Source organism: Entelurus aequoreus, linkage group LG28 (assembly GCF_033978785.1).
Source record: "Entelurus aequoreus isolate RoL-2023_Sb linkage group LG28, RoL_Eaeq_v1.1, whole genome shotgun sequence".
In the NCBI taxonomy this organism is placed as follows: domain Eukaryota; kingdom Metazoa; phylum Chordata; class Actinopteri; order Syngnathiformes; family Syngnathidae; genus Entelurus; species Entelurus aequoreus.
Genome location: NC_084758.1, coordinates 22,624,185 through 22,635,936, shown reverse-complemented (window position 1 = coordinate 22,635,936; position 11,752 = coordinate 22,624,185). Strand labels below are relative to the sequence as shown.

Here is an 11,752-nt window from a genome sequence, read left to right as displayed (position 1 = left end):
GACTTTATAAACATAATATAAATAAATAAAAAACGAAATAAGATGTTGTGATGCTAACAAATATCGATATAATCATAGTAGTATCAACTAGATACGCTCCTGAACTTGGTATCATTACAGTGGATAATGGGTGTAGATCCACCAATGGCGTTTGTTTACATTTTGACGCCGGTGAGCTACTGTGTGTAGTGAAGCATGTTTAGCTATTCCTCGTCCTGCAGGGATGATACTTGTAAGAAACTCACTTTATTTGTCGCCAGGAGATGAGGATTAGTGATTTAGAAGTAGCTGGACGTTAGCCGCTAGCTAGCTAGCCATGTCTTAAAGCACCTCTTCCTGAGGGCGTTTCGGTGTTATAACTTCACCTTTATCGGAAGTTTTTAAGCCAAAATGCGTCCGTTCTCCCTTTTCTGTCTACACACTGTGTCTGCTTGTAAGTACTCCGTGATTGTGCGCTGCCGAACATGCTCGTCTGCTCGTAAATCAGCAATGACACGACGTGACGAGGGCGGGGTGGTGGGTGACCGGTACTTTTTAGAGGCGATATAGTACCGATTATGATTCATTAGTATCGCGGTACTATACTAATACTCTCTTTCTCTCTCTCTCTCTCTCTCTCTCTCTCTCTCTCTCTCTCTCTCTCTCTCTATATATATATATATATATATATATATATATATATATATATATATATATATATATATATATATATATATATATATATATATATATATATATATGCTGTATATATACAGTCGCGATCAAAAGTTTACATACACTTGTAAAGATTGCGACTGTGTATATATATATATATATACATATATATATACAGTATATACACAGTACATACAATTTGAGCAAATCTGCTGGGTCAAAAGTATACATACAGCAATGTTAATATTTGCTTACATGTCCCTTGGCAAGTTTCACTGCAATAAGGCGCTTTTGGTAGCCATCCACAAGCTTCTGCTTGAATTTTTGACCACTCCTCTTGACAAAATTGGTGCAGTTCAGCTAAACTTGTTGGTTTTCTGACATGGACTTGTTTCTTCAGCATTGTCCACACGTTTAAGTCAGGACTTTGGGAAGGCCAGACTAAAACCTTCATTCTAGCCTGATTTAGCCATTCCTTTACCACTTTTGACATGTGTTTGGGGTCATTGTCCTGTTGGAACACCCAACTGCGCCCAAGACCCAACTTCTAGGTTGTCGTGAAGAATGTGGAGGTAATCCTCCTTATTCATTGTCCCATTTACTCTCCGTAAAGCAGCAAAACAGGCCCAGAGCATAACACTACCACCACCATGCTTGACAGTAGGTATGGTGTTCCTGGCATTAAAGGCCTCACCTTTTCTCCTCCAAACATATTGCTGCTCAATGTTTGTTTCATCTGACATCACATGGACAAAGATAAGACCTTCTGGAGGAAAGTTCTGTGGTCAGATGGAACAAAAATGGAGCTGTTTGGCCGTACGTCCGTGATTACAAAATACAACATATTACAGTTGCATCAACATGCGATTCTTTGTCATTCTGGTGACAAAATGTGTCAAAATTGTTGAAAATGTGTCTTTTTTTTGGGATTGAATGAGCTCATCTTTACAAATATGTCAAGATGTGCAGATTATAAACATATTTAAAAGCGAGTGCACATACACAAGGAATCATGTTTTTTTGGCTGATGGCAAGTTGCTGCTTCTGAAAAGCGACACGGTTGTGAAGACTCTCATGAAGAAGGTTTTGACGGTAGTGGTGGAAGGATTCATCTCAACGTGTGTGTGTGTGTGTGTGTGTGTGTTGCCTCATCAGGAAGCTGTGAAGGAGAACCACAAGAAGAGGGAGATGGAGGAGAAGATCAAGAGAGCCAGGCTGGCGAAGGAAAAAGCCGAGCGCGAGAAGCAGGAGCGTCAGCAGAAGAAGAAGCAGCTGATTGACATGAACAAAGGTGCGTCGCTTCGCCACAAAGACGCGCGAGCAGGGCATGCTGGGAGTTTGGGAGCGGAGCCGGGGCGGGCGCAGAAGCGGGCCCGCGTGGAGTCGTGCTTCAGATGTGGTGTCGGCCGTGTTAAAATCACACTTACTATTCTCCAACTGTTATAGAAACTCCACCAGTGCCCGTATGCCACATACAGTAAATAACAGGCATATTTACTGTCACATGGTGGCGCTGATAGTTTGTTCTAAAAAAAAAATATATATTATAATTTTGCCATGGCAATAAGTAAAAAAAACATGCAAAAAAATCCCAAACTTTTAGGTTTTTAGTAAATTTAGGATCCAAACCGTTCCAACTCCAAAATATTCAGTCTGTTTAGGAATCGTGTTCTCTATTCCAACAATTTAACCAAATTACCAGGGGCCGTACTTATCAAGCTTCTTAGAATTACTCCTAAGAAGTCTGCTAAGAGTTGACTTAAGAGTAAATAAATTCTTCGCTGAAAGCTGCACTTAAAAGTTAGTTATCAGGCGTCTTACTCACACTTTCAGCGAAGTGTAGGACTGAATCTTAAGTGTCACACTCAGAGCTGAATTACGACATTACTATGTGCCGTAAACTGAATTTTAGGTGACGTCATTTCTGTGTCCATAGAAATGACCAATCACGGAAGGGAATCCGTTGTCTAAGAATAAAGAAATATCTTGGAAATATTTAAGTGGACAATGGGAGTGTATATTTTGACAATAAACTACAAAATAATACAAAACAAACTAGTCCCCGCCGGCACTCACGCTACCGCTCCCTCTCTTCTATCGCCCACACACTCACTGACGTCACTCACCTCACGGCCACACACATACGCTACTGTCATAACATTTTCTTTCCAATTCATTAATTAGGCAACTCATTTGAAACTGGTGTGGGTGGCTCTATATATACTAGCCCACTGCAGACACATGCAGAAATCAACAAGGAATCGAAAAGTATTAAATCTGTGACAAAAATAATATCCGCTCTGTCTATACGATACCGTTTGATCAGCTGCTCGTCATCAAAAAAAAAAAAACATTGTTCCGTTCCCTGAACGTTCGCGCACGTCTCTCTCGCCTCAGTGCCATCCCCTGCTGGCAACTCCTAACCACTTAAGACACCTCTGAAGGTCTCTTAAATATCGTGGAGAGTAGGAGTGATTCTTAGACTTAAGAACGTTGATAAAAAGCTTTTATTCTTAAGTTTGAGAGTAGGACTAAATTTCGCAAATTCTCAGGACTTAAGTGTAAAATGGCACTCTAAGAAGCTTGATAAGTACGGCCCCAGATTTCCAAGAATTTCCGGGACATTTTTCCCATTCAAAATGAATTGTCTAATATTCAAACTTCCACCATTTCCACATTTTTCAACCGATTCAAACCATTCCACCTTCAACATATGTGACCTGTGCTGGCAAAATGAGTCACAATGAGGAAATTTAAAAAACTGAGTTATTGTTATTTACACATTCTCCATCTAAAGACCTTCAAAATGATATATGGTTTGTTGGAATCGGACAGAAAAATGACCGAGTTACATCCGATTGAAGTCGACCAAGTTTGAGGGTCCGTTTTGAGAAAAACCAGCTTAAAGTTTACTGTTCCAGAACAGAATGTTCCAAAACAAAACTCCATACTAACCATACCTTAAAAGTCCTTGTAGCAACACCAAAATTGGTACAATTAAAGTCAAATCCCATGTCTAAAGGAAAAATATATATTCAACTCTATTGAAAACGGTTATGTACAAAAATTTCAACACTGTTATGTCACAGTTTTTTTGTTCACTGGTCAGTTTGTCAGCTGGTCAGCTGTCCGTAATATTCCTGACCAGCAGCACTAAGAAGATTCGCCGACTGCAGTGAATTTAGCGCACTTGCAACCGCCTGTGTACCCTCTCCACCTTCTAAATCCATTACGGAATGTCAAACAGTCTAACTTATCCACAAAAATAATAATTAAATGTTCGAAAATCACCTTTTTTCACATAATATTCCGCTCGAACTACTGTGTTGTTTTTCATCAGGGCGCAGCCATGATACCACAATGCACCGCGCGGGGTGATTCAACCAATGAGGGTACGCCTCACAGCGACCCTTAGCAACAAGCCGGATTTGTTTACATCGGGACAGGTTTAAAAACTCGAATTGTATTGGTTCAGAATGGCGTCATCGGGAATTCCATGCTCATTTTTAGAAAGTAGGTCAACTTGGCGTCACAATGATACCAAATATGGCTAGGGGGATTCCCCCTTATTGCCGCGAGTGAGCGTTGAAAACACTTGATTTTCTCAAGGAATTTTAACACAAAGGACTCATTTCTGAAGACATACCTCGTACAAAACCTTCAAATAAAGGTGATTTAAGATGTTTTCTTGCTATTTCGATGATTGGGATCGCTAGTTTGTGGCTTTATGGACTCATTTTTGTGAAAATCTCAATTTCAACTAAGATACATTTTTTTCCACTTATTTGCCTGTTGCTCAAAATTAGCCTGTGCGTATTCTGACTCATTTTGCCAGCACGGGTCACATATTTCACTCATTCTGGACATTCAATGTCAATGTTAAAAAAATTCCAGGATTTTCCAGAATTCCTGGTTTTCCAAAGCCCTATTTCCACCCTTTTTGCTGTCGACTACTCCTTCCACATTTTTCAACCCACTTCAACCGTTCCACCGTCAAAACATTCCTCTTAATCAGGACAAAAAACAAAGTTGTTTTTGGAACTGGAAAAATTCCCGGTTTTCCCCAAATTTCAGGAATTCCATAACATTTTTCAATTAAAAATGTTACTAGTTCAAAATTTCTCGACCGATTTAAAAAAATTCCAACACCAACCATTTCAACTCATTCAGACCATTCATATTTTTTTTTTGAGAATTTTCCCCCAAAAATCCCTCTTTGGCCGAAATTCCCAAATTTCCATGAAATTCCCATTTAAAAAATGGGACATTTTTCAAAGTTCCACAACTCCCACTTGTTTAATCCGATCTAAACCGTTCCAACTAAAAATTTTCAGTCTGTTCAGGAATTGTGTTCTCTATTCCAACAACGTTAACAACATTACCAGATTTCCAAGAATTCCAGGTTTTCCGGGACATTTTTCCCATTCAAAATGAATTGTCCAGTATTCAAACTGCCACCATTTCCACATTTTTCAACCGATTCAAATCATTCCACCTTCAAAATATTTCACTCATTCTGGACATTCAATGTCTCATTTTCCAAGTTCCAAAAAATTCCAGGATTTTCCAGAATTCCTGGTTTTCCAAAGCCCTATTTCCAACCTTTTTGCTGTCGACTACTCCTTCCACATTTTTCAACCCACTTCAACCGTTCCACCGTCAAAACATTCCTCTTAATCAGAACAAAAAACAAAGTTATTTTTGGAACTGAAAAAATTCCCGGTTTTCCCAAAATTGCAGGAATTCCATAATACCATTTCTCAATTATAAATGTTACTAGATCAAAATTTCTCAACCGATTTGAAAAATTCCAACACCAGTCATTTCAACTCATTCATACCATTCATATTTTCTTAGCATTTCCCAATCAAATTCCCTTTTTTGCCAAAATTCCCAAATTTCCATGAAATTCCCATTTTTTAAATGGGACATTTTTCAAAGTTCCACAACTCCCACATTTTTAATCCGATCCAAACCGTTCCACTTCCAAAATATTTAGTCTGTTCAGGAATTGTGTTCTCTTATCCAACAATTTCACAAAATTACCAGATTTCCAAGAATTCCTAGTTTTCAGGGACATTTTCCCCATTCAAAATGAATTGTCCATTTTTTAAACGTCCACAATTCACACATTTCTCAACTTATTCAAACCATTCCAACATCAACATATTCCACTCATACCATACCATACCAACTGTATTTATAAAGCCCTTTAAAAACAACCACAGTTGAAGAACAAAGGGCTGTACACCACAACGACTGCTTCTTGTCGGGATCCCCAGCAAGAACATTCAGAAGCTGCAGTACATACAAAATAGTGCGGCTAGGGTCCTGATGAGAGTGCGGAAATATGACCACATCACACAAACTCTCAAATCCTTTTACTGGCTTCCTGTTCCACTCAGGATTGAATTCAAAATCTCCTTACTAACTCACCAGTGCCTCCATGGAAATGCCCCCGTCTACCTTAAAGAACTGCTCACCCCCCAATCCTCCACACGACACCTCCGCTCCAAACAGGCTAACCTCCACCAACCTCCAAGGACAAAGCTACGAACTATGGGAGATCGGGCTTTCTGCTCCGCTGCTCCCAGTCTGTGGAACGCTCTCCCTGACCCCCTGAGGGCACCTCAGACTGTGGATGCTTTTAGAAAAGGCTTAAAAACACATCTTTTTAAAAAAGCCTTTTTAATAGATTTTTATAGATATGCATGCTTGTTCTAGCTGTTGGGCTGTTTCTAGTTGTATATTGTATTTATTTGTATTATCTTTTATTATTATTATTATTATTACTATTTTATTTTTATTTTTATTTTTTATTTTTTTAACACTGTGGCACTTTGAGGTTGTTTGCTCAACGTAAAGTGCTTTTTACAAAATAATCTGTTATTATTATTACAAAGAAATAGAGGCAAAGGACAGACTAAAAAATAACATTTAAAACAGAAGTAAAATACACATTGAAAAAGCAAATACAAATTACCCTAAGAACAATTTGTTAGATACAAAGCAGTTAAAAAGTTAAAAACAGTTAAAAAAAAGTTAAAAACAGTTTAAAGTCTCATGCATCCAACACTTTCCCAAGTTCCAAACCAAATTCAGTTTTTCCTGGAAAAATTTAACTTTTCAGCATTGAAACCATTCTGACATTCAAACTATTCTTAATACATTCTGTCAGCATTCCAGTTCAACTTCAGCATGGGAGCATTCACACGCAATTCTTTCAGGAATTGCCTCTTCCAGTTTGACTTTAATGTTTTATTGTCATGTGCGATGCGGAGTGTTGCGTTTGACCAGATGTTCCTCCAAGTGGGATGTAAAACGCTGGTCAGTCCCAAGTTCCTTAGATGACATATAAACTGATCTCAAAGATACCACCAAGCACAGTATAGGTATTTTGTAATTTATTGTCAAATATTTGAGAATAGAGACCAGCCTCGAACAACACATACAAATGCGTAGCCCAAGTTGATCTAGCATTCCAAGGGAAAAAGCAACTCTTTTCACACAAAGAAAGCCCCCATTCCCCCCCCCCCCCCCTCCTCTCAACACTGATAAGAAGAGAGACTTGGGGGTTGTGTTCACATTCCTGATGGTTTACAACCCTGTCTAAACAGGCAATCTGAAGACAAAGAGAAACTAGTATACAGAGTAAAATTAAGGAAAAAATATGAGCTGATTCAAACATGATTATGAATAAAGAAATAGCTCTTAAACATATGCATTATCCACAGGAGCTAAAACATGGCTCCAGTCCAAGATGGCACTATATTTGCGTCGAGTCACCCCGCAATTACTCCCGGGCGCACCCCCGGAACCACACCCGGCCCCCGAGGCAACGCCAGCAAACTCGCTATTGATCCGCGTGAGTTGCTCCGACATGACAAATAAGAGCAGCAGAGCGGGGACGTCGGCGTCTCGCTCCACCAATGACATTGAGAGGGAATTTCAAGCCTGAAGGCTCTTTGCGAGCAGTCAGTCTGCTCTTTTGTCTTTTTTTTCCTTCTTTTTTTTTTGTGTGGATTTCCCACAATTCACCAGCTACTAAATGTCAGCGGCGGCCAATGACCTCACAGCCATGTGGGGAAATGTGACAAGACAGTCTTCAGCGTGCCACAAATCCTGCGAGATAATTGATGCATGCAACACTCTCTTCTTCCCTGAGCAGCGACCTCTTTGAAAGCTTCACTTTTAATAATCCAACATGGCTGTGCTGAAGGCACCCCCCCCCCCAACCCCCTCATTGGGGCTAACCAGATGGAGAAGGCCCTAGCGAAGGAGGTATAATATAAAATATTCCTGCCAGAGCAGATTTGGATCTGACTTTGTGGATGCCATAATATGACTCCCATGAATAACACATGAGGTTGACATGGGCAACGTTGCCTGCAGGAGATAGCGAGCGAGGATTGTCCTCCACACTTAAAGAATAAAAAAAGGAACCTACCTTGCTGCGGTGCCGTGATCATTGCGACCTTGCCACTTGAGGAATATACACTATTTTTTTTTTAAAAAAATAAGACAGGCTGTCACTTTTTCGTGTCTGCATACCAAACATAATTGGGTAAAGTACAAACCCCACAACCAGTGAAGTTGGCACGTTGTGTGAATGGTAAATAAAAACAGAATACAATGATTTGCTAATCCTTTTCAACTTATATTCAATTGAATAGACTGCAAAGACAAGATATTTAACATTCGAACTGGGAAACTCTTTTTTTTTTGGCAAACAATCATTAACTTAGAATTTAATGGCAGCAACACATTGCAAAAAAGTTGGCACAGGGGCATTTTTACCACTGTGTTACATGGCCTTTCCTTTTAACAACACTCAGTAAACGTTTGGGAACTGAGGAAACCAATTTTTGAAGCTTTTCAGGTGGAATTATTTCTCCCTTGTGGTAATTTAGGCTTCATATTGCGCCACACATTTTCAATGGGCGAGAGGTCTGGACTACTGGCAGGCCAGTCTAGTACCCTACTACGAAGCCACACTGTTGTAACACATGGCTTGGCATTGTCTTGCTGAAATAAGCAGGGGCGTCCATCCATTGCTTGGATGGCAACATATGTTGCTCCAAAACCTGTATGTACCTTTCAGCATTAATGGTGCCTTCACAGATGTGTAAATTACCCATGCCTTGGGCACTAATACACCCCCATACCATCACAGATGCTGGCTTTTCAACTTTGCACCCTAGAACAATCCGGATGGTTATTTTCCTCTTTGTTCCGGAGGACACGACGTCCACAGTTTCCAAAAACAATTTGAAATGTGGACTCGTCAGACCACAGAACACATTTCCACTTTGCATCAGTCCATCTTAGATGAATTTGGGCCCAGCAAAGCCGGCGGCGTTTCTGGGTGTTGTTGATAAATGGCTTTGGCGTTGCATAGTAGAGTTTTAACTTGCACTTGCAGATGTAGCGACAAACTATATTTACTGACAGTGGTTTTCAGAAGTGTTTCTGAGCCCATGTGGTGATATCCTTTACACACTGATGTCGCTTTTTTTGATGCAGTACTGCCTGAGGGATCGAAGGTCACGGGCATTCAATGTTAGTTTTTGGCCTTGCAGTGATTTCTCCAGATGATTATATTTCGGACCTTAGATGGTGAAATCCCTAAATTCCTTGCAATAGCACTTTTATTTGGTCCATGGCATTATAAGTGTGACCAGTAGATGAGATAAGAGATACGCGTGGACTGCAGGTTGACGCCCCCTGTTCAGTAAATGATGCTAGCAAGCACCTGTAAGCAAGCAATCCCAAAACTTAGATTTTTCATAGAGAATATAGGACATTACACACGGCGCTCAAAAATCAAAATGTTTTAGTACGACTTGGATAAGCTATGAAGCCGGACCCTTTGATGGATTGTCGGAGCATTACGGCTACCATAGTCAGACGTACTGTGCTTCAACATATGGGTATTATTATGGTTTGTGTATAAGAACCACAAAATACCATCTATTAGGAGACATTATTGGGTTTACAATATAATGCAAAACCAACTTTTCTTACCTTTTGGTACCTGCTGATGTGTATTTGGGATCTGCATAAGTCCTGAATATGTGTGTGCATCCGCCATCGTAGTCAATATGCTCCTTCTTTCTCTCTATCCTCTTGTTGTGGGGCATTCATCCTCAGCTGTTGCCAATTCTAATATGAAGTAGCGTACGGTTCTAACTTATTGATGTCAGTAGCCTCGTTATGGAAGAGCTAAAAACTACCTGTACAACAAACTACCATGAACTGATTAACATGGACCCCGATTTAAACAAGTTGAAAAACGTATTCGGGTGTTACCATTTAGTGGTCAATTGTACGGAATATGTACTGTACTGTGTAATATACTAATACAAGTTTCAATCAATCAATCAAAAGATAATGGGGAGAAAACACTGTCAAAGTGGAGGCACATTAATAAGAGTGCATCTTGAAAATATGGTCAGAAAGTGGCATGAAGATCCATACAACATGTTGACCAAAGAACCACCATTACATGTTATGCAGACCACAAGGAAGCGTTTAAAATTGAGAAACAAATCACAATATGACCCCTTTAATGCGCCTTTTGTATGAAAATAGACCTGAATAGAACCGATCTTTGGCAGGGCTCCTTACAATCCGGTGCGCCCTATGGTCCGAAAAATACGTTAATTGGTGCTGGCCCCCTCAAAATAGCACATGTTTAACATTAAACATGTCTTTTGAAAAGAAAAACAAACTTTTAGATGAGAAATATACAAAACAAATAATACAATAGAAGGTACTACAAAAAATTATAGTCGTTTTATGAAGTAATGTAACAATAATGTACGTTGGTGGGTAGACTTCCATGGTATCTCCTTCCAGTTGCTTCTTCCTCAAACACACCACCAGCAGCTTCTCCATATTTTCATGGATAAATGTCCACTGTTGAGGTATTATTCGATGAATATCATACACTTATTTTCCTGCTAGAAGCTAAGTTTTTCCCATAAGCTAATGCTAGCGAGTAAGACCAGGGGCCGTACTTATCAAGCTTCTTAGAACTACTCCTAAGAAGTCTGCTAAGAGTTGACTTAAGAGTAAATAAATTCTTCGCTGAAAGCTGCACTTAAAAGTTAGTTATCAAGCGTCTTACTCACACTTTCAGCGAAGTGTAGGACTGAATCTTAAGTGTCACACTCAGAGCTGAATTACGACATTACTATGTGCCGTAAACGGAATTTTAGGTGACGTCATTTCTGTGTCCATAGAAATGACCAATCACGGAATGGAATCCGTTGTCTAAGAATAAAGAAATATCTTGGAAATATTTAAGTGGACAATGGGAGTGTATATTTTGACAATAAACTACAAAATAATACGAAACAAACTAGTCCCCGCCGGCACTCACGCTACCGCTCCCTCTCTTCTCTCGCCCACACACTCACTGACGTCACTCACCTCACGGCCACACACATACGCTACTGTCATAACATTTTCTTTCCAATTCATTAATTAGGCAACTAATTTGAAACTGGTGTGGGTGGCTCTATATATACTAGCCCACTGCAGACACATGCAGAAATCAACAAGGAATCGAAAAGTATTAAATCTGTGACAAAAATATTATCCGCTCTGTCTAAACGATACCGTTTGATCAGCTGCTCGTCATCAAAAAAAAACAAACATTGTTCCGTTCCCTGAACGTTCGCGCACGTCTCTCTCGCCTCAGTGCCATCCCCTGCTGGCAACTCCTAACCACTTAAGACACCTCTGAAGGTCTCTTAAATATCGTGGAGAGTAGGAGTGATTCTTAGACTTAAGAACGTTGATAAAAAGCTTTTATTCTTAAGTTTGAGAGTAGGACTAAATTTCGCAAATTCTCAGGATTTAAGTGTAAAATGGCACTCTAAGAAGCTTGATAAGTACGGCCCCAGATGTTTTAGGCGAATCTTACGGGGTTCACCGCGATATTTCCCATGCCAACTGATGGCGGAGATGCTCGGAACTCTAAATTTTGCCTGCAACTAAAACTACAACAATTAGCCGAGAGACAACTCTTATCTCAAAAACACTCTTAATTTGGGGCACTCTTAAATTGAGGTACCGCTGTACATTTATAATA

At 39.8% G+C, this 11,752-nt stretch overlaps 1 protein-coding gene across 4 annotated transcripts in view; it reads left to right on the top strand.

Annotated features, from left to right (window-relative positions):
- The window catches only part of diaph2 (diaphanous-related formin 2), a 1,018,926-nt gene that overhangs the window by 829,825 nt on the left and 177,349 nt on the right, over positions 1-11,752 (top strand). For all 4 annotated transcript variants that reach the window (XM_062039765.1, XM_062039764.1, XM_062039766.1 and 1 more), the window contains one exon: positions 1,810-1,945. In XM_062039765.1, the coding sequence (XP_061895749.1) occupies positions 1,810-1,945 (136 nt within the window). The remainder of the gene's footprint in view (positions 1-1,809; positions 1,946-11,752) is intronic.